General features: G+C 37.5%; 1 protein-coding gene across 6 annotated transcripts in view; it reads right to left on the bottom strand.

Annotated features, from left to right (window-relative positions):
* The window catches only part of SUPT3H (SPT3 homolog, SAGA and STAGA complex component), a 256,156-nt gene that overhangs the window by 41,312 nt on the left and 188,460 nt on the right, over positions 1-26,384 (bottom strand). For all 6 annotated transcript variants that reach the window (XM_066180069.1, XM_066180067.1, XM_066180070.1 and 3 more), the window contains exons 7-11: positions 14,677-14,752; positions 11,904-12,016; positions 11,105-11,212; positions 10,447-10,635; positions 7,867-7,977 (exon numbers count right to left, since the gene is read on the bottom strand). In XM_066180069.1, the coding sequence (XP_066036166.1) occupies positions 7,867-7,977; positions 10,447-10,635; positions 11,105-11,212; positions 11,904-12,016; positions 14,677-14,752 (597 nt within the window). The remainder of the gene's footprint in view (positions 1-7,866; positions 7,978-10,446; positions 10,636-11,104; positions 11,213-11,903; positions 12,017-14,676; positions 14,753-26,384) is intronic.

Below are 26,384 nucleotides of genomic sequence, written 5' to 3'. Positions count from 1 at the left end.
ATCCAGACAGCTCACATCCTGTGCTACAGAGCTGGGCAGCTCTGCTGCTGACTCACAGCTGCTGCATCTCAGTCTGAGCTGGCTCAGAGCAGCAGCACTGAGAGTGAACTGACAACTATGAGCTGCTCCAGTTCACAAAGAACTTTTAAATCTTTCAAGGAGAAAAATATGAATGAATGAATGCTCATGTTCAAGGGAAATCTGAAAGAATGGTATAAAATACAACTACAACTGATCTTATGTTATATAATGGTGTAAGCGCATGGTATTGTCCATGATCTAACAAAATCGCAAAAGTATGAATCCTGCAGGGAGCTTCACTCTAATTCTTTGCAACGACAAGTTAAAAAAAACCAAACAAACAAACAAAACTTTTCTTTTAAGATTCTTCCATTTTGTTCTTAGGATTCTTCAACAACCAAGTTTCTATTTATTAACTCATGTACCAGTACCAAGTTTCTATTTATTAACTCGTGTACCAGAAAGGATGCAATGCCACTGTCTTTACAAAAATTAATGCAAATTAGGGAAGAAGGACATATTTATTTTTTGTGAAATATCCTGGAACATTTAATTAAGTTACCTTTTTGTCCCAATATCTGCTCCAGAATTATAGTTCTCACCTTACCCTTGAAATACATATTTATGTATTACATGTTAGATTGCCTTGTGCAAAGTACCAGAAGGCAGATTCTCATCCATACTAAGGCTTTTTAAGCCTCTCATAAGGCACTTAAGGATATACTTTTGGAAAGTAACATATTCTTACCCTCAGACCCTTTTACATCAGTACAACTGTGCTTGAAATGCCTCCAATATGTATTTGAATTTGCCCATACAGTTAGAAAAATTAATTGTATAAGGTTTATGAGACTAGCAGTTGCTTTTGTTTATATGAGAAATTCAGCTGATTGCAAATAGTTCACTTATCTTCTCACTAGCAGAGCTAGCAATTTTATCTGACAAATCAGATTTTTTTAACCATTAGGTATGAAAAATGATAAAACTTTGCAATGTGAGCTTCTGTGTTGACAAAGACTCAGGTTTTATTCAGCCCTTCCAGCATAACAGGTTTGAACAGGCAGTGACACAATGGAGCACAACCCTCTGTGTGGTTGTACAAACTGCATCAGCAGAGTCACTCCATGCCAGTGTCCCCTGCCTCAACAGAACCACATCTATGCTGCCTGAAAGCCTCACGTGCTGCTTGCAACAATCCATGTACTGTGTTGTGCAGTAGGACACTGATGTATGTGCAATCCAAGAATTTTAAATATCCCCACAGGATATCAAATACTATCCAGACTGTTTGTAAATACTTTCCAAGTGCTCTGTAGAAAGGGAGCCAGTTCTTTCCAAATCTACTTCAATGACATTTTTGTCTTATCTAAAATCTATGTTCCTGTTCAATAAAATCATCTGGGCAACTTACTGCTTCATCAGTACTGTGAGCTTGTGCCCTCATTAATAAATTCTGTTGGAGCGTTAAGACTACCCCCAGTAGGGACAGCTGGGAAACTGCAATATAAAGTCAAGCAGCACATTTAATGACCAATGAACTTCTGGAAACTTGCTCCAAAATGATACATCATTGTGTCAGACACTCTTAAGCATTATGCAGCTTGGTCTCCCTCTTTAGAAACATGAAACCCCCTGAAACTGCTACCACAAATTGGGAACCTTTTAAATTATTGCCAAGCCACCTGCTTTTCTCCAAGAAACTTCATAAAACTCTCCAAATTAGTAATGCCATTAGGTAAAGCTTACAGAACTGTTGTTACTCTGAAGGAGTATCAGCTGTTTAGCTTAAGGAAACCAACAGGGATTTTTTATAATGGAAAGAACTGTCACATATATTATATAATCTATTCCAAATGAAACACTTTAATATATTCCTGAAAATGCTATTCTTTAACATTTTAATCTTTCTGGGAGAAAACCCTATCAACCATATTATCAGGACTAAATTTATCTAATGAAGAAGGTCAGCTCAGGAGAGGGGATGTGAAAGATTCCCAGTTTATGGGTCTTCAGATGGTATTAAGAGCCATATAAATCAAATGTCGCATTTTACATTTCTGAACAGCACTGGAAGAAATAGTGCTGGGATCGAAGAGGGAGCCCCATTTCCCCTGTTCCTTCTCTTTTTTTGAATAGCCCTACAGAGAGCAGGCGAGGATGGATTATAGGAATGCCTTCTGTTGAGGAGTCGGCCAAAACTGTGCCATCTCATCTTGGAGCAATTTATCCTATAAGATGATTTAGAGGACAGTTCAGTGGCACCATTTCTGGAGGCAAGAGCAGAAGGGAAGGAATATAAATCAAAGGTGACTGGCAGGTAAAGGATATATGCAGCAATCAGCCAAACCATGTGCACACTGGCACAAATTCAACAAGATCATTTATAAGAATTTTAAGTCAGGAGTACACAAAAGGGGGTCTGGTGCTAACTAAATCCACAGATAGATTACACGCCACTGAAATAAACACTTCCAGATGCTGGCATACAAAAACCTTTTACAGAAAGAAATGTTTTCTTTCATAAATCTGAAAGGAGGAACCTTGGGACGGGGGTTGGGAGAGAAGGGAACAAGATTTTCAAACTGAGATTTGACTTCCTCCTGGTTTTATAGAATAATAACTCATCTTTTTCAAACACAAAGTGTTAACACTGTAGAATTACAAATAACTGCAGACAACAGCTGGAAGTATAGATAAAGACATGATAAATATGTAACTGTTTAATGAAATAAAATGCTTTTATTTTGCTTTCAAAATGAGAAGAAAGAATGAAAATGTCAATGTGACTTTTTCTATATCAGAAACTGAATGTGTAACAGAAGAGAAAGTTTTCAAATGCCTTTTGACATAAATACATACATTTCATTTTTGGGAAGTGATTAAGAATGAAATCCTGACTTCTTCAAAATCAGTATCAATGGATTCTGAATATCAATATGAGCAGTCTATATTTTACAGGACCCTCAGTATCAGAGATTTTTTATTTGGTTTCCATGTAACTAATTTCTTTCGGAAACAGCATTCAAAACTTTTTATCATTCAAGTGCTTTAGAAAAATTTAGCTGCACTGTATCCACATTGTGTCTATTGAAGCAACTACTGAAGATTATATTTCAGAACTTCTCACTACTACTTTGATCTGAAACATGCAAAAATAAATTTCTTTCAGACCAAATCATCCAGGCAACAATTCCAGATTGTGGAGCCTCCTTCTCTGGAGATACTCAAGAGCCTTGTGGACACGACCCTGTGCCCTGTGCTCTGGGGGACTGTGCTTGAGCACCAGAAGACCTCCAGTGGTCCCTTCCAACTGACCCATTCTGTGACTCTGGGAATGGGAAGCAGAATTTTTCTTGAAGTTTTAAGGCACATAAACCAAACCTGCTTTCCAAAATGTCCTCTTCCACAATTATCACACTGCCACATTATCATTTTTATTTTAAAAATTTCCCTCTCTTCTTTCTACCTCTTGAATCTGCTGGTATAGTCTCTCATAAACTCAGCTTTGCCAGGTCATCAGCTACTATTCCACAGATTTTGTTTTTACGGGAAATTAATAGAATCAAAATCATCTTTATTATAATAAAATTATTAAAGATCCAGGATGAACCTCAGTGTTTTTCACCACAGAAATTGATTTAAGCATTTGCATAAAAGCTGAGCTCAATCAGGATCAATAAAAAGCACTTTAAAAACATCAGAAGTAGAAGACCTTGACTAGATACATAATTTGATTGTGAAACTGGGATTATGAGGTACATGTCTGTACATGGTAAGTATGATTACCACGTACTGACGTCCACATGGAATACTTGCATTTATTATTTAAGAATATATAAGAGTATAGGCAGGGCTCTGTAAGGCCCAAATACCCCAAGTCTCTGCCAAATCACATTCTCTGGCGTTACACGTTCTTCAGGGAATGTCACAAGCAATATTATAAACACAGGTTTGCAAATATTCATTGTTTTATGGTGCATAGGCAATTTTATGAGACTGAAATATTTAACAAGAGAAGGTTTAGACTAGCAAGCCTTTTCATACTGAAATGGCTGGAAGGCTGAAGGAACATTCTCCCCAAAACATAAATACCCGAGGAAATGTTAGTTATATCTCTGTTCATTCAATACACCCCATTTACACACATGCAAGCTGCTGAATAATGGCCACTGTCTGCCACGAGACTGTGCAGGATTACAATTTACATTTGTGAACTCAGTTTCTCTTAACCAAACATCTGAAGCAGTTCATTTCAGAGCTGGCATAAAGTAAAGACAAAGAATCTGCTTTGGAAACATTTTCTCGTTCTTTTTGCCTGTGGTCTTCCACTGTTGTAGTTGACTACTTAGCGTTTCATTTCAGAGAAAGGATTTCAGCTGTCCTTTTTGCTAGAGCTGTTCTCTTTGCTAGGGCTGTTCTCATGGTCACAAGTACTATTTACAGACTGTTCATGCACCACTTACAGCTGCTCCTATCAAGATTACAGGTAAGCACTGTGTATTGTTCACAATAAATACTCTTAAAAGAATTATTTTTTTGATACCTCAACTATCTGAAATACAATCAATTCAAGTAACTTAAAATAATTTCTCTAGAGCCATTATGTATATGCTCATGGTAAGAAATATCCACTTAATATTTTTGTGAACGTCTTGGCATAATAAATACTATTACTTGGAATATTATTTGGAAAAATATTAGGATTATTCCTACAGGCCCAATCAAGACTGGACGTGATTTCACTAGGCACTTCCTTAACCTAAATGCACATTGAAATAGACACAGGTACAATACATGGAATTGCATTATCCCGTATGATGTAGAGTTCCATACTTCCCATTTCTCTCTTGCAAAATTGCACAGTGCTATTGCTTAATATTTTCTGATTTTTGAAAGTCTAGACCATGCTTTAAAGTATGAAACACTGAGCACTACCCAATACTGTTAATAGAAAATATTTGGGTAAAACATGTGTCTAAACTACCTTAGACATGATACAACAATGCAGAAGAATCCAGAGTACACTTGCTGCTTTCCATTGTGGCTTGCCCTCAGAGACAAAACCTAAGTGCTCTAATTATGTTAGTCATTCTGACATAGCTATTAAGGTCAAAGTAAATGCAAAAGGATCATTTTCACTGGTTTAATGTTAGTTCTCATTTACTATATGATTACAAAACTTTCAAAGTGTTCTTTCCATCCAAACCAAAATCCATCAAATACTGCTAAAGAATAAATTGCATAGCTTAACTCTTCTTCCAAAACCAACTCCTTAGGAACACTTATCACCAAATCAGATGGAAGAGAGTGACAATCATGATGAAAGAGCAAAAAAGGGAAAGATGTGAAAAAATATCACTGCTCATGCTTTACGAATACATATTTATTAAGACAAAAGTTTATGCACTTTTTAAAAAATAAAATATTTTCCTGTATTTTCTTTTTACAGGTATTAAATCTAAATTCTACATATGTGACTGAGCTATTTGGTAGCTTGAAAAAGCATGAAGCTTTTTTACTCCTCCACTCTGTCTTTTTTTAAAAAGTGGCTTTCCATAAAAACTGCTGGGATGCAATAGGCAGCTCCTTTTCCACATCATCCATCCTTATGTAGGACAACTCAACTATTAAATTTCATTTTTCCTGTTAGAAAACCCATCCCGTGGTGGTTTGGGTTCAGACATAAACTTTCTGAATGCAGCAGCCCCTTGACAACTGCCAGTCTATTGGTTATCACACTGATCCATAAAAATATCCCTTCTAGTAGCTTCAAAGAGTTCAGGACAGGGTTTAGATCCTTCTGATACAATTTTCCTCTCAGACACTGCAGAGAGCAGCTCAGACTTTTAATATTTTACCAAGGTTTTGCACTGCCTACATGGGCTCTGTCACACAGGTCCTGTTGCTGAGATCTGAGGAAATGGTCATGCCTGATTACATAAGAATCTGTCTGCATCAGTTCTGTTAATCCATTTCCTCAGGTTTGGTTACACACAAACCACCAGATCTGGCCATCATTAAATTGTATTTGTTGTGGAAATCTGCATTAATGCAGATTGCAGAGGGTACTCAGTGCTCCATCCACATTTGTGCCAAATAAGGACCCAGAGTTTCTGGTTGCCGCATGGACAATTGTCATTGCCAGGTCCCTCCCCAAAACTCCAATGAGGGCACTCACAGGGGAAAGGACCTAAATGCAGACTCTGCAATACCTTTCAAAATACTTTTGCTGAGCCTTCTCATTAAAAGCAGAATCGTGTTACAGCTCTACAACATCTGTAGGCATCCAGAACCTGACCCAAGATTCCCTCTTATTCTTGGCTTGTTCAGAGGGAACAAGATCTGCTCCTCTCATCAACCACGTTGACTGTAGGTAATGTTAACAAATTAAATTGTTCAGTTGCACTGTTTGGGAAGTTCACAAGAGTGGAGGACGTAAAAAAAAACCCCAACCCAAACCAGGGTATTTTATTATACCTTGTGGTTGAAGAAAACATTTGAACTTTGGTTAATAATTGACCAAACCACTTTTAGAGAGGGTCAGGGAGGGAAGATTCACCTTTCTGCAGCTGTTTATGTGAGCTCTTTACTTTTTTTAAAAAAAGTAAAATACATTCTCTGCTTTCAGAAGCTCTTGCCATATTCTTAGCTACAACTCTTAGCAAACTTCTGCTAAAGACATTTTCCTGGTTTGGACTGGAAATTCTATCCAACACTTTACATGATATTAATCTAGCATTCTTGAGTGGCAAAAGAGAACAGTGAAGTTACATAAAGACAATTCATTGCAATTTTTTATTGATTTTAATTTCAATCTAATCAACCTTACTAATTAAATTTTCCTGACATTTATAAAAGCACTGATTAATTTTGGTACTAGGAAAATTATAACTTCACTTACTCATTTTCTCTTATTTTCTCTTTTTCCTTGCTTCTGAAGTCCCACTATTTCCTTTATATTTATGGCCTTCATTTATTCTGTATCACTTTTACATAAATTAATTAATCTAAATTCAGAATAAATTTCCTTCCCTAAAATCTCTCAGAAATTGGAAAATTTCTTCCTGATTTTTAGGAGCTGAGATCCTGTTTGGTGGATTTGTTTTGTTTTTTCCAATAATGATTTCTTTGAAATTTATTATTTTCTAAATAGAGATATTCCAAGGTAAGCAGGATAAATGCCACACAGAACACTAGATGAGAAGAAAATGCCCCCAGTTTATGACACTGGAGATGGACTGCTTTTGCATTTTCATCAGCTGAGAAAATTAAGTAAAGAATTTGTTTGGCTGCTCTGAACAATGGATTTGCGATTTGCATAGAAAAAATGATGGCAAAACCTCAGAACCCATCAGTGTTTTACCACAAGCTCAGTTCTATTACATTTCACTGGAGGTTCAAAGTTGTCTAAAGAAACCATTCTCTTCTTTCCCCAACCATAAATGTGTCACTTGGGAGTTCAACATCCAATGGGAGCAGTATCTGACACAAAACTAATTTTAGACTATAAAGTGCTCTTCTCCATATTGGAATACATATAATTTAAAATAACTGTAAACCTAAACTTTGGAAAAACAGAAAATTCAAGCACTAACAAAAAAGCATAATTTGTAATTGAAAGAAAATAATATTTGAAAGGAAAAAAATCTCTTTTTTTTGTCTTTCCAAAAAGAGACAGAAATTACTAAGTTTTATTTCCCAAGAGAATTATGCCACTTTTATAAAGAAAATTACAGTCACCACAAATTGCTCTCAACAATTCCAAAGCTTCTTCATTTGACCACTTGAAAATCAGAGTTCTTTAAGATTATAAATATAACTTTTTATAACTCTGTTATTACGTACTGTGAATGGGGAAAGGGGGCCAATCTTGTGGCCGTAGCGTCGAATGGCCTCTCTGATGTGGCTGGGCTGGATGGCATCACTTTGAGCCTCCATCCCACAGGCTGCAGTGCTCTGCAACAGAAAAACACATAAATTGTTACTAAATCAAAAACACACAACAGACCTACAGTGCATAAAGTATGAAAATAAACCTTTATAAAATGGACCATTTTTTTTTCCTGAGGATACACATCATTGGTGCCACACACTACATCAGAGAAAAAAAGCTATTAACAAATTAAAGAGGACTTCTACATGAACTTTGCTTAAGAGACCCAAAGAACACCATGTTAGTCCTTTTAAATCTTTCACCTAGTGCTGCTCTATGTTGCAATTGAAAAGAGCAGAAAACGTTCAAACTGAAATGAAAGGGTCATATAAGTCATACTGCAATAACCACAGAAACTATTTTTAAAACATTTCAGGCTCTTATTATGATGTGAAGGGGTGGGGAAAATACTGAACAAGCACCTGAAGTGGAAAGCAATTTGACACCAAAACCACCATTAGTAGTGTAGAGTAGTATCAAACTCTGAAGCTGAAACATGTGACATAAATGGTGTTAGAAGGATACAAAGAAAAAATTACCTCGAACTGGAAAGTTTAAAAATGTCAACTTAGTTTTGGTTATGGACCCTAAAGAGGTAAAAATAAAAATTCACTTTTACTGGCACACTGATTGTACAATAATTTTCCTGGGATTTTAAAATAAAAAATTACTCTGTCCTCCTTGTTAGCCAACCTGAAATGTTGGTTTAGGCTTGACCTAGACACAGCTGCTTGGCAGAATTCAGATGACTTATCTAATGATGGCTGCTTGGCAACAAATTCATGAAAATTGTATTAGTGAGTGCACTGAGAATGACAAAAGCTTTAATTATACACTAAAATTTAATGTCCACACATCCACAGCCCCCTCATACATTCACATCATATCCTAATGCTCTCAAACTTGGGATATTTTTTATAAAATATTTTATTTTCAGGAGTGCTGACTCCACTGGAGCCTGTGAATACACACGGAATTATTCATAATATGATGGCAGATTCTTCTCCTGCTGATTGACATCCATAAAGGGAATATGACACTCAAATATTTTCTGCTGGACTGGACCTTCATGGCCTAAAAATAGTATTTTTCACCAAGTTAACTTGTTTGCCTCATTTATATCCAGTAGATACCTAAGCAAATTGAATAAGTCATGAGAACATTTAATTAAAACTGTGCACTTTTCTGAATAGAATTATTTTCAAAGGCATGTAGTCAAACACTAAGAAGTTAAAATAAACTCATAGCATCAGTAAAATATAATGTACCAAAAACTACACCTCCAACTAAATTTCTGTTCCCAGGAATTAAAATGTATATCAGTCACTGGAACGAAACAAAATCAATTGTAACATAAAAAAGGAAAAGGAAAACGCGGAAGTCTTTCCAGGATTCACTTAAAGCTTTCTAAACCATGTGTAATAAGGACAGGAGGAAGTTAAACTGTTCAGGACTACCCACAGCACCGATGACACCAGAAGGAGAAAATACAGTTTTTATACCTTATCACTGCAGAAATCACCAGTTTTACCCTGAAAAGTGAGTACTTTTTAGCAACAAAATACATCCCAAGTCATTCCAGTGCTTTTCAGCAAAAAGAGCACTGCCATCACATTTCTTCAAAACAGCCCCAAGTGACCAGCACAGGTTTTCCTATCCAGTGTATTTAATCACATTGATTTCTCTTGTGGGTTTTAGGTACATATATCCCTCTCAGAACACCAAGACTGCAATAGCAGACAAGAATTGAAACACTTTTATTTTATACTCTAAATATGAGACATCCTTATTTTACGCAAAATTAACAAATATTTAGCTTGACTGCAAACAACTGGTATAAAAATAAAGCAAGTCAGGCAAAGTTGTTAAAGGCAAGGGCAGCAGTCACCTCACACTGTGGGGATCAGGAAAATCACAAGCATCTTTTTGCCTAATTTTCTTGTATTTTGACCCTTAAATACTCTGCTTGCTACCCCTGTCAGAGAAGGGGATGATAATTTGGGGTGGTGACAATTGCTGTGCCTTAGAGGAGCAGGCTATCTTAAAAGCAGCAGTTGTCACCTTAACAAAAGTCAGTTTGGAGACATTATTAGGAAAATTTAGCAAACATCTGAGAGAAAAAAAAACCAACAAACTACACATTTGGTCCTACAATAACAGTGGCCATTATTATATGATATAGGTTAAAATTAATATTTAAGATGAGACACAATATTTACTGCGAGAGAGGTGAGGCCTTGGAACAGGGTGGCCAGAGAAGCTGTGACTGTCCCATCCCTGCCCATCCCTGGAAGTGTCCAAGGCCAGGTTGGGCAGGGCTTGGAGCAACCTGGGGTAGTGGAAGGTGACCCTGCCCATGGCAGGGGGTGGGAACTGGATGATCTTTAAGGTCCCTTCAGACTCAAACCATTCTCTGATTCTGTGATGATTTCCTGAGGATGTTTTGGTTTCTTTTTCTTTTTCTTCCCCCTCTCAGATTGTGCACTTAATACCTTTTTTCTTTTCCTTTGTTTGGATTTGGTGGAGTCCTGTCCAATCCCACCGTTCCCCAAGGCTCCTGAGGGGGTTTTCCCAAGGTGTTGCTGCCCTGCTGATGCTGGCGGGGTGGGTGTAGGGGGTGGCGTGTTCTCAGGGGAGTCAAGACTGGTCTTCATACTCGTAGACTGCCCTAAGAGATGAGGCTGTAAAAGCAAGATGTCAAGCAGCCACAATACAATCAAATCACAAATAAACCCCATCCCAATTATTTCCTTCTCAGATTCCCTGTTGGAAGAGATGCAATACAGAATTTGGTTTTCTCATTCTAGAAGTTACTATAATATCTGTATAATACCAATGCATGCAACACAGTACTTAGTGGACTTGCCAATTTTGAAAACTTTAATCTCCAAATCTGCAATAGAGCTTTGAACACAGAGAGAAGGAATTTTCACCTAAGAGGATTTTTATTTAATTATAAAAATGCTGCTAAGAATTTAACATTCAGAATTATAATTTGATGTCTTTCCATCTAAATCCATAACTTCAAAGTTCATAAAGTCCATTAAAGAAGTCTGTATCAATACCACATTCAGTAGTGATAACTTTGGAAGAAAATGCACGTAAAAGTAAAACATAAAAGGCATTAATATGTGAAAAAGCAAGTCTTACCTCAGTAGAGTTGTGGTACTGTATGAAGGTGGCAGATATGGCATGAGTGAACGGGTCACCAGCTTTGAGAGTCATGTCCTGTTTAACCAGAAGGGCCAAGTCCACCAGCTGGAGGAGCAAAACAGGTGGGGTTACTGACATGGTACTAAAAATGCCATTGTAACAATGGGATAGTGAGGGTTGTGGGTTGAAGCAGAATATTCTCAGTGTTTCTCATGTGAAAATAAAGTTATTCAGATATTTCAGCCTAAAGAGTCTTTCTTTTCCACTTCTGTAAATATATGGAGCAATCTATCCACCCAAGAGGGCTCGGCTTGGCACTAAGGTAACATTTTGTTTTCCAGGAAATCCTTCTTTCTAATCCAGTTGTGCAATGGGATTGAATGAGCTGCAGCGCACTGCCAAAGGTCACATAGCAAAGTGTGTGGTTTCAGTTTGGACTTGAAAAAGGTTCGTGCTGGACTCCCCTCCCTTCTACAGCCATTAAAAAACATTTCTGTTGTGTATGAGATGGATGAACACAGCACAGCACACATCTGTCACACAGCAAATTGAAAGACAGCCCGGATTTTTGAGCTGGTTTAGTGGAAGGTGTCCCTGCCCATGGCTGGGGGTTGGAACTGGATGAGCCTTAAGGTCCTTTCCAACCCAAACCATCCCATGACTCCATGAATCCAGTTAGCTTGGAGAACTGAAGTAGTGATTGCATTTCTGAAGGGGCTTACAACCCAGACCCTGAGGCTGAAGTACTTCTAAGAGTAATTAATTCATTTTCATCAGAGTTCAAGCAGTCCCTTACCTGGGCCACAGTCTCATATGCTAAATATGCCAAAATCTCCATTGCAACTGCATTTGGCTTTATTTCCATACTGCTACAGTCCAGCCAGTCACGGAACTTGGATGCTTTCTTTGCTGTCAGTTAAAACCATAGGGGGAAAAAGAACATTAATGACAGACAGGCCAAAACAATCAATTTTTCTGGGTTACAGAAATACTGCAAAATTGAAGCGATTAGTGTGAGTGTGATTTGATTGGCCGAAGAAGGAATTATCAAAATGGGACCAGTGGGGAAAGACTCTTATTTTGTACATTTTGGAGACCCATAAGCACATGGAATAATAAGAAAAAAACACAAGATAATTGATCATACAGGAGATTTCAGAACAAGGAAGAGTCAACCTCAGAGGAGTGTGGACTGGACAAACTCGCTTTAGAATATATGACTGTAAAATAAATAAAATGATTGCATCATGTCTTAGACTGATTTAAAAAAAGTAAAAAGAAATCAATACAAACATGAGTCCAGATCAAATTGATATAATTGTATTAACAATAGCAAAGACAAATGATGGACAGAACAACTTGGAAGTCCTGGTGTTAACTTTACAGGACTCAGGTGCTGACAAGTGAGCCAAAATCATTTGTGCAAGAGTGTTTTTTAAGTGTCCTTTGGATATAAAGAAATAAGGATAGGTGTATAATCAACATTCATATGAGAACTTCACAGTGGTAATTGGTGAGATGGATTCAGAAAAAGGGCAGAGAAAAATATGGGACAAAGAGAGTAAAAGGAGAGAAAAAGAGAACGATCTTATTTAGGTCAGTGGTGGACAAGGTGATCATAAAAATTTGTGGCCAGAAAGGAACTATTGAGACAGAGATCCAGTGAGGGCTGTTTGTGAGACAGGACAACCAAAATGAAGTAAATACAAGGTGGAAAAGTCATGTGAAGGAAGTAGAAACAACTCTTTCAAAAAAGGTTTTCAATCAGGACGAAAAACCTACAGACAAGTCGGGTTAAACTGGAAAAGGTCAAAATAATGGTTATTTTTATTCAGGAGGTAACGGGAGGTTACACTGCATCACTAAAGAAAGAAAAAGAAACAAACAAGAAAAAAAAGAGAAAGAAACATGAAAAATGTGAAGGTGAAAAAATGATCACAAAATTTTCCCCAGAATTTAAGTTTGCAATTCTATAGTACTTCATCCTTTGAGGGACCTTTTCTTTTGAGGGACCTGTCTTTAAAAGCGCAGAAATATCTGGAACTGTGATTATGAATAAATGTTTTTAGAACAAGTTTTGTTGAAGTCCCTTCCAGGTCTATTCCCCTGTGACACAGTTTTTATGGACTTATATTATAGTAATTACAGTAATACACTTCATTAAACATAGGAACACAATCAATTTTTACTGAAATAAATAAGTAAAAGAAGGCTTTGGACAAATTTTCTGCATGGCCTTTAGTACGTTCTGTCTAATTGAGCTCATTTTGTGCAATTGAATTTGTGCCCAAGTCTCTCTTGGTACTATTTTCTAACCACTGTAATTCTCTTATTCTTTAATGACATTAAATGTCAGTGAAAAAGAACCATATAGACATGGTCATTTAAAAACACTGGGAAAATAGCACTGAGAGATTTTTATAGATCACAATCTCTTGGTCAGCAACATTCTATTTTATTTTTCAAATTTAAGATTTTTATTTGATCCGTCTCCAGATGGCAATTTTGGGGTTTTAAAAATGACTTTATCACAAACCTCTCATTTCCTGAAGTCACCCTAATCTGAAGTATCATTTATCTAATGGCTCACAGATGTGTGATGCCAAATTACAACTAAACGTAAAAAACAATATTGAATTAGAAAAAGAAATGCTTACAAAACATGTTTTCCTGCATTTTCTGACATTTGCTGATGGTGAACAGTATCTCAAATGTGTCATTCATTTGCCATAAAAGAGTCACTCTTTCTTTGAATATAAAAGGAAGAATAAGATAAGGACTCTTCTTTAAAGACACCACTGTGTTCAAGTCTCTGTTGTAGGATCATGTGCTGTTTTGTCATGATTTTTACTGGCTCCTTCACCTCCCTTTCTCTGACATTTGACCTAAAACCTTAGTCATCACTTAACCACTTCTGTAATGATGTTTTGCTACATGATCAAGCCCATTAATTTACAGCTCATTATAGTTGTGGCCCACAAGTACTTCTAGTAAGTTGGTTTTCAGTGCTAGTAAAGCCCTAATTCTGTCATCATGTTATTAGTGTTGGACTGGCATATACTGATGAACTTGGCTAATGGTGAATAAATTCCACAGCAGGAGCTTACAGCTTAAAATAGAAAAGACTCTTTAGTAAGTTCTTTGTGTCTCTGAGGATCGGGAAATAAAAGCAAAACTTTGTGCTCTTCTCTAATTTTAGAGGCATTCTGAAAAACCTGCAGCCATGAAACTTTGCCAATGTGCCGACTTTAGTACCGTCACGACAGACTTCGGGCAAGTGTGGTTTTAATCCATTAACTCCTCGCCAGTTCTATCCTTGCAGTCATCCCCACCAGCTCAGTATTTAGGCACAGAGAAAGCTTGGGATATTCAAACAAAATACTCTGCCCGACGGCCTGAAACTGTGCTAAGTTAACTGTTCCCAGGAGTTACACAGACAAAGAATTTAAAGTTTTATTATTGCGGATGAAACAAAAGTGCTTTCAAAAAACATGAGGTTCTGGTGTGCTCTCTATTAAATGAAATAATAATCAAACATCTTAATATAGTGCAGCCATTATAATACTTACAAAAACTCAATTGCCGACTTTCACAGAATTCTGCATACTGGACCGAGTCCATGGTTCGTGTTTGTCTTTCTGCTCTCTGACAAAAGAGTAAAAGTACATGATGTACCTTATTCCAACAAGACTGCATTCCACAACAGAAATTATAGCACCAAAGTGCCCTCGCCACAACCTTGAAGCAACCCTCCCAAATTAAATGTGCACTGAACAAGTTAAGATGTAGAAATATAAACCACAGATGGGTTATTAGTCTTCTGAGTTGAATTTCCCAGAGGAGCGTGTCAATTCCTATTTTCAAAACCTGCCTGCACACTGCTCACCCAGCCCAGTGGTGAGCGCTGAGAGGAGAGAGGTGCTGAGCACTGCTGCCCTGACCGAGGTGCACATTTAAACTGAAGCACATGAGTATTCTGCCTGTGTGTTTACAGATGACCAGAAAAGTAAAATGTGCTTCTGGACTGAGGCCAACACGTTTTGCACCAAGCAGAACTGAACCTGTGTGCTTCTAAATTGTGAAATTAATAAATTCCATCACACTGATGTGCCAGACAGAGAGGGGCACTGAAGTGTCTGTTCCCACACTGAATACACAGTAACAAATAAATGGTACGTGTGTCTGTTTCCTTTTTTCCTTAATTTATGCTTGAATTTTTATACTTCTGAACACATCAGGAAAAGAAAGGAAATTAGATTGAATTGGAGCTTGTGGGAGAAAAAGCATCTTCAAATGTTCACTACTGCATTAAAGAATGTATTTCACATGGAGTCCAGTGCCAACCAAAAGAATGAATCTCAAAAGAGTCAAATTATGAAGCCACAAATTCTATGCACACCCTCCCCTCCACATATACAGGATGCTGTAATTGAATCATGGTTGAAGCAGCACTGAAGTCCATGGTTAGATCTGAGCAGGTGCTTGAGTTCTGCTTACTTCAACAGAGCAGGGGTGATTTCACAAGGTAAAGATCTGGTGTCCACAAGAGATTAAACCCTTCATGTATCAGAGGCAGGAAGCAATAGTTAGTTTAAAAAGGATTGTCCTTGTCAGAAGCAGGAGCATAGTCCAATCTCTCAATCAAGCAGATTGTTTTAAACAACAAGGGAAGGAACATAAGTGTCTTCCAAACTAATTCAATGAATAAATCATCACACCAGGAGGGGCTGATGGCACCAAGACTGTGCTTGTGCAGTGAGCCCATGAAGCTCAAGAAACCATCCACAAAGAAATAAAAGTACAGGTGTGCTCACACCAAGGACAAAAAAAAGGTAAAAGCCACACACATAGACAGGAGTTTTGCTCTGACACCCTGAACAATTTTACATCTGATGAAATCGAAATCACAGAGTTCTTCAATCTGATTTAATAGAAGACAGTAGGGCTATTGGCAAGTGTATGTGTATATGTATATCTATATCTCCATGCTATACAACCTGCATTTGGCTTTATCAGCTCTCAAATCGGGGGAAAGCAATTAAATAAAATTAGCACTTCAAACTCACAGTTTCTTCCTCTATTCTCTCTTTTAGTCTCTTTTAGGTCACTCTCCTATAACCACCCAACCCTTCATTTATGAGATCTGTTTCACAGTCAACATGTACAATTTAACTGTAAACTAAACCACAAGCTGACCAGGAATACACCTGGATAGTCCTTTATTTTCTTCTCCACCAAGTCAATAATTTTGACTGTATTTGGACCCTTAGTCACCACTGCAGAAACTCTTCTACTCAGGCATTTTTCAGTTCTCCTATGCATGGCTCTGGCAACCTGACTATATTTTGAGGAGCTGCCATTTCATATTAGTAAAAATTTTCAGTTAATCCATTTCAACACGATGTTAAGTCTAGATTGAGTTTGTATTCCTTTAAAAAAATTTTTCACAACCCATGGTGTAACTTCAACCCATTACAGAACTCAATTTGCCCCTGAATTAATTCAGCTATACTTTTGAAAACAGAAGACATTACAGAGATAATCTAATCTGAACTTCACAGGACACTTCTCACACAATTCATCCTAAAAACAGCAGTTCTAGAATTCTTCTTGTAATTTTACTTTATGCCTTATAAAAGCCTCTAATTTGGGGGTTAATTTTTCACATATTTAAGAGATATCTTCTTCAAATAATTTTAAAAGCTGGGTTTTTTGCAGTGTGGTTTAGATTCTGTAATCTTTTCTTTTTTCCTGTTGCCACCTATATGTTAAGCCATTGGCTATTACTCTTCACATCCAGCCCTCACAGGGATTTAAAACCCCTGAAACAACAAGGAAGGCATGGAAAAACAAAATCATATGACATGGTAATGTGAGGAATTATTCTTCAAAGTCCTACCTGAGATGATAAAAAAAAAAACATGTAGAAACATGTAGAAATTTTACAAGGATACAGACCTTAACTTTCACAGGCATCCCATAACGTAATATGGAAACTGCAAAACCAGATTAATCCCAAAAGCAGTTATGTTAAATTAAATGATTTAGCAATGGCTACTCTCAGCAAATAGACCACAAAGCTCTGAAAATGCAGACTGCCAAAGGCTACAGGTTTCATTAAAAGCATTACAAGTTTCTTTATAAGTGCAAAATCTCGAAGGTTTATTAAAAGAAAGGTGCTGCTGAGGGATTTTTCTAATAAGGACTTAATTTCTGTCTATGAATTGTCTACAGTAATTGTCTAAAAACTGGATTTAATATTTTTCCTATATACTAAATTTCAATTGCTTTCTCTCTGTACAAATATTTTTATTTAGCAAAATTACTCATATATATGTAATTATATATATATATGTAAGAATTGTTTACTTCCTTCAATTCTCTTTAAAATAATTCTTTCTTAAAGGTGGATTTCAGCATGATGCTCTAAACTGCTACCAAATAAAACAGTGTTTGTCATAAATAACTGGACTTTACTTTTTTTCCTTTTTTTACAGAAGAGCCCTCACATGATGGCATGGAACCTCACAGTTTGAAGGATAAAGACAGACATTCCTTCAGTCCTCCCAGTTTTAGAATATTCTACAAATAACCATCAACTGCAGAAGAAATTAACAGATGAGTGGCATAGTTGAGTCATCTTTAAGGAAACACCAACCCAAAGACAACATCTCTTTCCTCTTCACTTCTCAAGATCATATTTTTATTTTATTAATTTTCTTTTATTTTTTTCTCCTGTATTATCCCTGCTTTGAAAAAATGTAATGTTCCCTTACCTTTGCATTCCTAAGGTATATTTTATAAACTCAAAATGAATCAGTGACATAGGATAAAAAGGGAGAAGAAAGAGTGAGGACATTACTGTGAATATAGCATGATTCCAGGCCAAAGAGTTTAAAGAAAATGGGACCCAGTGTTGGGGATGTCACAGAAAGTTTGTTAAAATAATTTTAACTGTAGGTCTAAAGGATACCTATTTATCCTTTTTCACAGTTTTTTGTTGTTTTTTTTTTTTTTTTTCTCAATTATTTTTTTGAAAACAAGAAATTATACAGGATGTTTAAACTAAGAAACAACTTCAAATTTATACAAGTCACATTTTCTAAATTTTTCTGTTGGAAGGAGAAGCAAGTCCCTCCAACAGGACTGGAGTCCTCTTTCATCAGAATAAATGCCAGTTTGCTGGGAATCTTTCTGACATGAAGAAATAGTGAAACCTCTAATGAAACTCCACTTTCAAGCAACCTCAGCTTGAAAGCAGATACAACAAATGGAAGCAATGACACTGCTCAACTGGTTTATCAAAAGAATTAAAAATAGATAGTTTTTACTCCCTCTCTAGTAGTACTAGTCACTCTAAGCAGTTAAGAAGCTGAGTTATGTGCTGTACAGCAGAGTTAAAATACTTTGCATGCTTTCCTTGGAACATGCTGAAGGATGCAGTAGATAGGACCTGGCACAGTAAACGTCTGCTTAGTCTTCCAAAAATGTGGTGCATTATATCTTTCTTTCAGCATAAAGAACTAAAAAGGGAAAGGAAAGAAAAAGGTAAAGAGTTGCACGTTGTCACCTACCATCCAGGATGAAAAATAATCTTATTTTCATTCCATTTTGAAGCTTTCACACTTGACACACAAAGCTCTTTGTGTGTGGGGGGAAGAAGGCAGGAGGCCAAACATTAACTTGCTCACCGACTGCTCTGTGTTTGGAGGAAATGTGCCGAGGAGCTGCTAAGCTGGAACATTTGAAAAACGTATGTGGCACGGCTGGACACCCCTGTGCTTGGCAACAATGTTGGGATGAAGGCGCTGGCTGCCCAAACCCTCACATATTCATCTTGTGGCGTGATTCCCTATTCCCTCTGCTCAAGAACTCTCATTGTGGGCCTATCACGGTTTCAAAGGGGCCAGGTGGCTGCCCTAGGGAAAACCGAACTGCCCTGCAAGGGCTGTTATTGCCAGAACAGAATGTTAAATAATTTATTTTTTATTAAGACTAGAGAATAATAGGGCACTGTGCGCTGTGCCTGACAGCTCTGGGGTGGGAGGGCAAAAACTACAGGGTGGTCAAGGCCCAAAATGTAGGGTGGTTGTAGGGCAATGGAGATGTTCCTAGGGCTGGAGCACATTTCCTATGGAGACAGGCTGGGAGAGCGGGGGGTGTCCACCCTGGAGAAGAGAAGGATCCAGGGAGACCTCCGAGCCCCCTCCAGTGTCTAAAGTGGCTCCAAGAGAGCAGGAGAGGAACTTGGGACAAGGGATGGAGTCACAGGACAAGTGGGAATGGTTCACACTGACACAGGGAGGGGTTAGATGGGAAATTGGGAAGGAATTCCTCCCTGTGAAGGTGGGGAGGCCCTGGCACAGGCTGCCCAGAGAGGCTGTGACTGCTCCATCCCTGAAAGTGTCCAAGGCCAGGTGGAGCAACCAGGGATACTGGAAGAGGTCCCTGCCCATGGCAAGAATTTGGAATGAAATGATATTTTAAGGCATCTTCCAACCCAAACCATTCTGTGATTCTCTTAAAAAAGTACCTAGATTAAAAAAGAAAAAACCCAAACAAACAAACAAGAAAAAAACAAACCAAAAAAACCCCACCCCAAACAAAAACAAAACCAAGAAACCCCCACAAAAAACAGAAATCAAGCACAAGGTAGCTCAATATTGAAGTATTTACAAAATATGCTGAAAAGAAATTTTTAGTCTTCTGAATTTTGACATTATCTGAGGAGTATCACTACCTCAAGACATCTGTTACACAGAGGAAAAAAGTATTTACTGTTCTGAGAATCCCTTGAATTGGTAAGTAAAGAAAAAAAAGCAGGGATAAGAGTAAGCATTTTCAAAGTCTAAGCTTACTCAGAGTTTTATACAGAAAACAAAAATGTCACTCGGGGAGAGATCAATAGGGTTTGTAATGTAACACTAGATTTGGCTATAAAGTGCACACATCCAGGGTTTTTTTTTTACCCATGCTTTACAGAACATACCATACATTCTGCAGCAGCCATTAAGCTGAACAGATCTGCATAGGGCCTTTGATTTAAGAAAGGCTTGGAGTGCTCATGTGCTTAAAACAATGTTCCCAATATTAGAAGAAAACATGAGGTCTTATACTGGTAGACCAAGCTGATCTCAATTTTAATGTATTTTCACAGCAAAAACAGTTTTGCTTTTTTCTCCGCAGTATTATTATCATCATCCTCTGCAATAAAGAGTTTAAGACCTTAAAACCTTAAAAGCTCAACTGTTATAGAGAGATTTTAAGGATCTGCAACTGTAAATGACAAGAAAATAGGGTGAATTATTAAATATTAAGTATTAATTGATATATACTTTATATAATCTTCATTATAGAATTTCTGTCCAGAGACAAGAAATGGAATTCAGTCGAAGAACTGAAAACATGATTAGTCATCTAAAGCCCTTTTATTGTATAAAAGACATTAGACGCTTCCAGTGAGCAACTTCATCCTGAACTCAGTCTTTAAAATGTCAGATGAATGACATCCATGGATTTGTCTGAAGTTCATCATCTGTGGCCATCAGCAATGGAGCCAGAGGGATGCTGGATTAGGTCTACTGAGAGAGCCAAATGAATCCGCCTCTGGAGAGTGAGGGGTGAGCACCACCAGCACCAACAGGGCAACAACTCCCATTTCAGGGCCAAACAAGTGCCAAGAGTAAAGAATGACTCAGCAAATTCAGTTCCTGCTTTGATCCCCAAGCAATTCAAGAATAAACAAAGGCAGTTTTGTGCCCAGCAGAAAGTTAACTTCATTCATCTCCCTGGAACTATGAAACATGGAATCTAGCAAAGTATGTGCAGATAAGTAGGGGGAAGGGAGCTGGCAGGACTATTTAAGATTATGTAGAAATTTCAAGGGAATTACGAAGAAAGAAAGCAAATGAAATTGCACAGACAATAACAAAATGAACAGATTAATTCCCAGCAGCCATGATCTCATTGCTTAAGGAATAAATTAAACTGACCTCCTGACAGGGACTCACTGCCCCTGTAATACTTTGCCCTCGAACATATGCAAAACCTACACATACTGTATTTATTTGAACCAGCTCCATATCATATCCAAATTCCTTGTCTAAATTTATTACTGCTAGTCTGAAATGTGGGGCAGGAACCTGGAAACGAAAAATTTCCATTTCGTGGAATACCTTTGATTTCTACAGGAAAATATTTTTTTCTTCTATAATAAGCATCATCATGAATTTTGTAAAACGATGTGTTAAATTTATGGCTATCTTCTATCAGTGCTTTCCAAAAAACATAAAATAATTTTGGGTAAACTATGCTACCAAATGAAAAAAGTTATGTGGGATATATTGATATGTTAATACATCAAGACTGCTGACTTGCCTTGCTTTTTGGTTGAGGACATTGTAGCACTTTCCTGTGGTTTCCATCTGGCTGTACATCAAAAACTTTACATACCATGTTAATATGAGGATACCTTTATATCTTCTGGATAGCATTCCTCTGAAAACTTACCCTGACTCTGTATCCATTCATGAATCAGGTTCATATAAACAGCTTTAGCACCTCACCAGTAAACCTTGCAGTCACCAAAACAGGGATCACTTTGGGAAACACAGACAGCAAAGCAGCCTCTTTTGCATCTTGAGCTTTAAATTTTTTCTCTTAGTGGCAGTCAAAATCAGCCATCACACTCTATTTTTTAAGGATTTCTTTTAGCTGACACACTTTTTCGACTTGTGGCCAGAAACTCAAGGAGTGGCTTTTGCCCCAAGGCTGCTTATGGGGCAAAATACAGGCCCAACACACCTCACACACTTCCTCACCATCCTGGGTATGGGAGAGAGTTGGGAGATCCAGTCCTGCTCCTACTGATTCAAATGCAATGGCAGGAGGTGAAGGGGGTTGTTTCAGCCTAAAGTTAACCTGGCAATCAATCCTAGACATACTCAGTGTAAGAGAAACTCAAACCCCAGACATATTCTCTCTGTTCACCATGCTACAACATGGCCAGAATTACTCACTTTAGAGCCACAACTTGTTAAGAAACACATTCAGTTTGTAAACTGAGCATTAGGGAAGTTTGGGAACAGCTGGGGACCAGCCCTCTCTCACTCACTGGCTTTAACTAGTAAATGCAAATAAAAGAATTAGCCTAATTAAAAAAAAAAAGAAATGCATGACAAAACTCTGTCCTGTTCATAGCCACCATCAACACATGTCTAAAAAGACTTTTGAGAGTTTTGCTAATGTAAAATGAGAAATAAAAGAGAGTGTTCAAGATAATTTTTCTTACACTCTTTATGTTGAAAAGGAAGGGAAGTGAACCCAAGGTACATACTACTAAGAAACATTTGTGATGAAATTCATTGTCCTGTAAGGTTAACTCTGTTAATCAGGTCTGTTGACAGAGACTGTGAAATGCCCTCCTGAAATTTCACTTTAAAAAGAGAATCATAAGAAGATTAAGGAAAATTTTGACTGGCAGAAAGCAGAATAAGTTTCAGCCCATGTGAAAAATACATATTCTTTTGAATCCTCTTATTTTTAATAATTATAATCCTGTCTTTTCCCTTGCTTTTAATAAAACAGACTTGTCTTGTATTCATTCCCAGTTGAACAGTCAGTTCTCACAGTACCTGCCTTTCTTTTGTCATCATGCACAAGAATAATTACCATTCTGTGCAGGAGATTCACAAGCAATATAATGCTACAGGCATATTCATTCAGGTATGCTTGGCAGGTGAAGTTCTTTCAGTTAGAGAATGGAAAAGGTTTATAATTAGTTTTGGGGGTTTTTTTTAGTTAGATTGCTTATTGAAAAAAAAAATTTAAAAAAGACTACTTTAGACTAATTTCCAAAATAATGGCAAAACATACATGCACAAATTAAAAAGACATATTTTTTTTGCTATATTTATAAGTAATTTGGTGAGCAGTGCAGCAATCCACATGTTAAGTCAAGATTGGGTCTTATAATTTAGAGGTGAAGTCCTGATACTGTAGGGTCCCCTGCACAGCTTCAATTAATATCAATTAGCTGTAGGATGCCACCTTACAAACACCTCCCCCCAGTTTAAGGCTGCACCTAGAACACATGAATACAACAGCTTAGCTCAGACATTTTCTATGAGAAGTCCAAAACTATCAAGTTTTGTGATGAAATTGTATAAGTGTATTCATAAATGTCTGAAAGGAAAACATGAAAATTAATTAATTAAAATACATGGTACTAAATACTCATAGATGCTCTCTCCTTGGCATATGACTGGAGAATGCAAAATTACTTGGATTTATTTTGTCTGGTAGAGTCTGCTGTAACCAGAGAACAATACAGAGTGGTAGTCAAAAATGTATTGCTTCCTTAACACCAGAAGCATACAGACTTTTCTCAACTTGTGGTATTTACACCACTGACTCTAATTCTGTGGTTGGGCCTTTAGTCTTTTAGAAAAGCCTTTCTAATTTGATAATTGCAAGACATGGAACTTCAGATAAAAATCACATCATGGAATTCAGGGAAAAAGTGAGTCACATACTGTGAGCTAAAGAGGAAATGCTTCCCTTAGAAAAACAGTGACCAGGAGGAATTGCCTGAGATGCGCATGTTCCCAATAAAAGGAGGATGTGGACTTGCTAGAACGGTTCCAGAGGAGGATATGAAGATGCTCAGAGGGCTGGAGCACATTTCCTATGGAGCCAGGCTGGGAGAGTTGGGGGTGTCCACCCTGGAGAAGAGAAGGCTCCAGGGAGACCTTAGAGCCCCTTCCAGTGCCTAAAGGGTCTTCAAGAGAGCTGGGGAGGGACTTGAGACAATGGATTGAGGGACAGGACAAGGGGGAATGGCTTCCCACTGCAAGAGGGAATGGTTAGATGGGATATTAGGATGGAATTCCTCCCTGTGAGGGCGGTGAGGCCCTGGCACAGATTGCCCAGAGAAGCTGTGGCTGCCCCATCCCTGGAGGTGTCCAAGGCCAGGTTGGACGGGGCTTGGAGGAACTTGGGATAGTGGAAGGTGTCCCTGTTATGGCAGGGGGGTTGGAAATGAAAGATCTCTAAGATCCCTTTCAACCCAAAGCATTCAGTGATTCTATGATTTCTCAAAGTAATCTATAACAGAGAGATGTCTCAGCTCTACTGGCTGGAATTGGCTGCTCTTTGAACAGCCTTTTGAACAGCTCAGACTTCCTGACCTGAAAGAGACCTGAATTCAAAATTCAGAACTCCTACCTGGGTTCTGCTACTCATTTGACATCCAAGCATGGCTGAGGGCAAATGAAGGTTGAATTAATAATAATTAAGGCTCATTTCAAAGATTACGTTCTACATGCATTGACCATAAAGTAGTGCACAGCTTGTGTGTGCTGATGCCATGATACCCCGTAGCTGTGTATTCCCAGGTTGCACAGGCTGGGGGAGAAAAAAAGCACAATCAAACCTCACAATGTGCCTCACAAAGTTATGAAGAGTAAGGAAAGTAGAAACTAAAAATTGCTGTCTGTAGCAACAAGCTTTGAAAAAAAGAATTTTGCTCTTTTTGCTTTTAATTGGGACTCCCTTCCCTGAGAACAGAACTTGGCCTGATGTAAATATTTCCTTTGTCAATAGTTAATTGAAATATTTAATATTGTTATTTATCTACTATGCAAAAAATTCTATGCTGCCATTCATTATCGTTTCTCAATTTCTTTAAATACAAATTTGTCTTCATAGTAGCTTTGTGAGAATTATCTCCACTATATACATGAGAAACAGAATCATAAAAAGATCATTTTCCCAAAGGCAGTTTGTTTAATTGTCAAATGCTTCTTTTTCTTCACCATACTTTCTCTTTTCTCTTTCTAATGTTTGCAAGGAAACGAAAATATGAAGATTCTGGGGTTTAACAACATGATTTAGCATTTGGAATTAAGCTAATTTAAACCATCGGCCAATTTGACTAATTTGGAACAATCTACTTACTTAGTCCCTTATACCATGCCCACTGATAAATATACCACAAAATTATTAAGTGTTTACATAAAACCAAAGAAACATATGCTGTCAATAATTCAAAACAATCCCCACCATCCAAAGCCACTGGAGGAGTTCTCTTATTAAACATTCTCATTCCCTTCCTCGGAAAAAATACAGGGAAAACAAACAAACAAAATTTTTTGAAATGCATAAAGCCTTCACAGCAATACTTAAACCAGTTACATTCCATTTTGCATCAGAAGCAGAACTGAAGCTTTTCAATGAAACTCTACTGATATATCATTTAAAAGCAGAAAAATCAAGATTTTAATTTATGAACACAGGTTTTGTTAGTTTGGCTAAGACTGGAGGATGAAAGTCAAAGTGCAGCTCACTGACTGGTGAAAAACTATGCAAGCGTAGGCCGACATTCTGTAATATAAATAGTGAAGTCGCACAGTTTTTTAATAGTGACCTCCCCATGAATTCTCTCTCAAATAATCTCACCCATTTCATGGCAAAACAAACCAAAAAGTTGCTTTGGGGAGCTTCACTGAGGAATTCCAGCTCACTTTTGACAGAAGAAATGGTTCTGCATATCCTGGTCTCTTGCTCTGCACCCCCAGCACCACTTCCTATTACAGACCCTTCATGCATTTATAAAAAATGAGGTACCATGACAATAGCTTTGATGGGATTTTCTTTTTTTATAAATGCTGAGATGAGGGGAAGGAAAGCAAAGAGTACCTACTGTATTTGGGTTCATTACCATTAGCTTCACTGATAGTTTATCCTGTTTCCTAATGAAAGCAAAAATCCCCACCGTGTCTCTATTAAAAAGCCATCAGATTTGGTATCCTGGTGACACTTTAAAGAGCACATTATGTGGGAAAACAAAATAAACATTTACCCTGGCAAATGGAAGTGAATTTGGGTTTTGACATACTTGGCAGGAAGGTAGAATTATATTCATGTCAAGTATGCAGAAAAACTAATATAATATTTAAATATTTGCTTAAGTAATATAGAATTTAAACCAACACATTAGAAGTAACATTTTTTTGAAATATTTAAAAGTTTTTTAGTATTGGACATGCCATGAAAGTAATACTTTCAGCTGAAATTTCAGCCCTCTGCAGCCTTTGTTACACTCTCCCTTCACTTGTAAGGTGGGAAAGAGTCCTCATCTTCCACTGACAAGTCTTTATTTGTATTTCCAAGACAAAGGCAGTTCTTGTGCTGATGGTTTAAACTGATAATGAATATATGCAGCTTTCCAAAGAAACAACCCTGGAGAATCTGAATATTACAAATATTGATATAATGA

This window comes from Chamaea fasciata, unplaced genomic scaffold, assembly GCF_029207755.1.
Source record: "Chamaea fasciata isolate MVZ Bird 193981 ecotype frontalis unplaced genomic scaffold, bChaFas1.0.hap1 SCAF_3, whole genome shotgun sequence".
NCBI classification, from domain to species: domain Eukaryota; kingdom Metazoa; phylum Chordata; class Aves; order Passeriformes; family Sylviidae; genus Chamaea; species Chamaea fasciata.
This window is presented reverse-complemented; position numbering and strand designations above follow the sequence as displayed.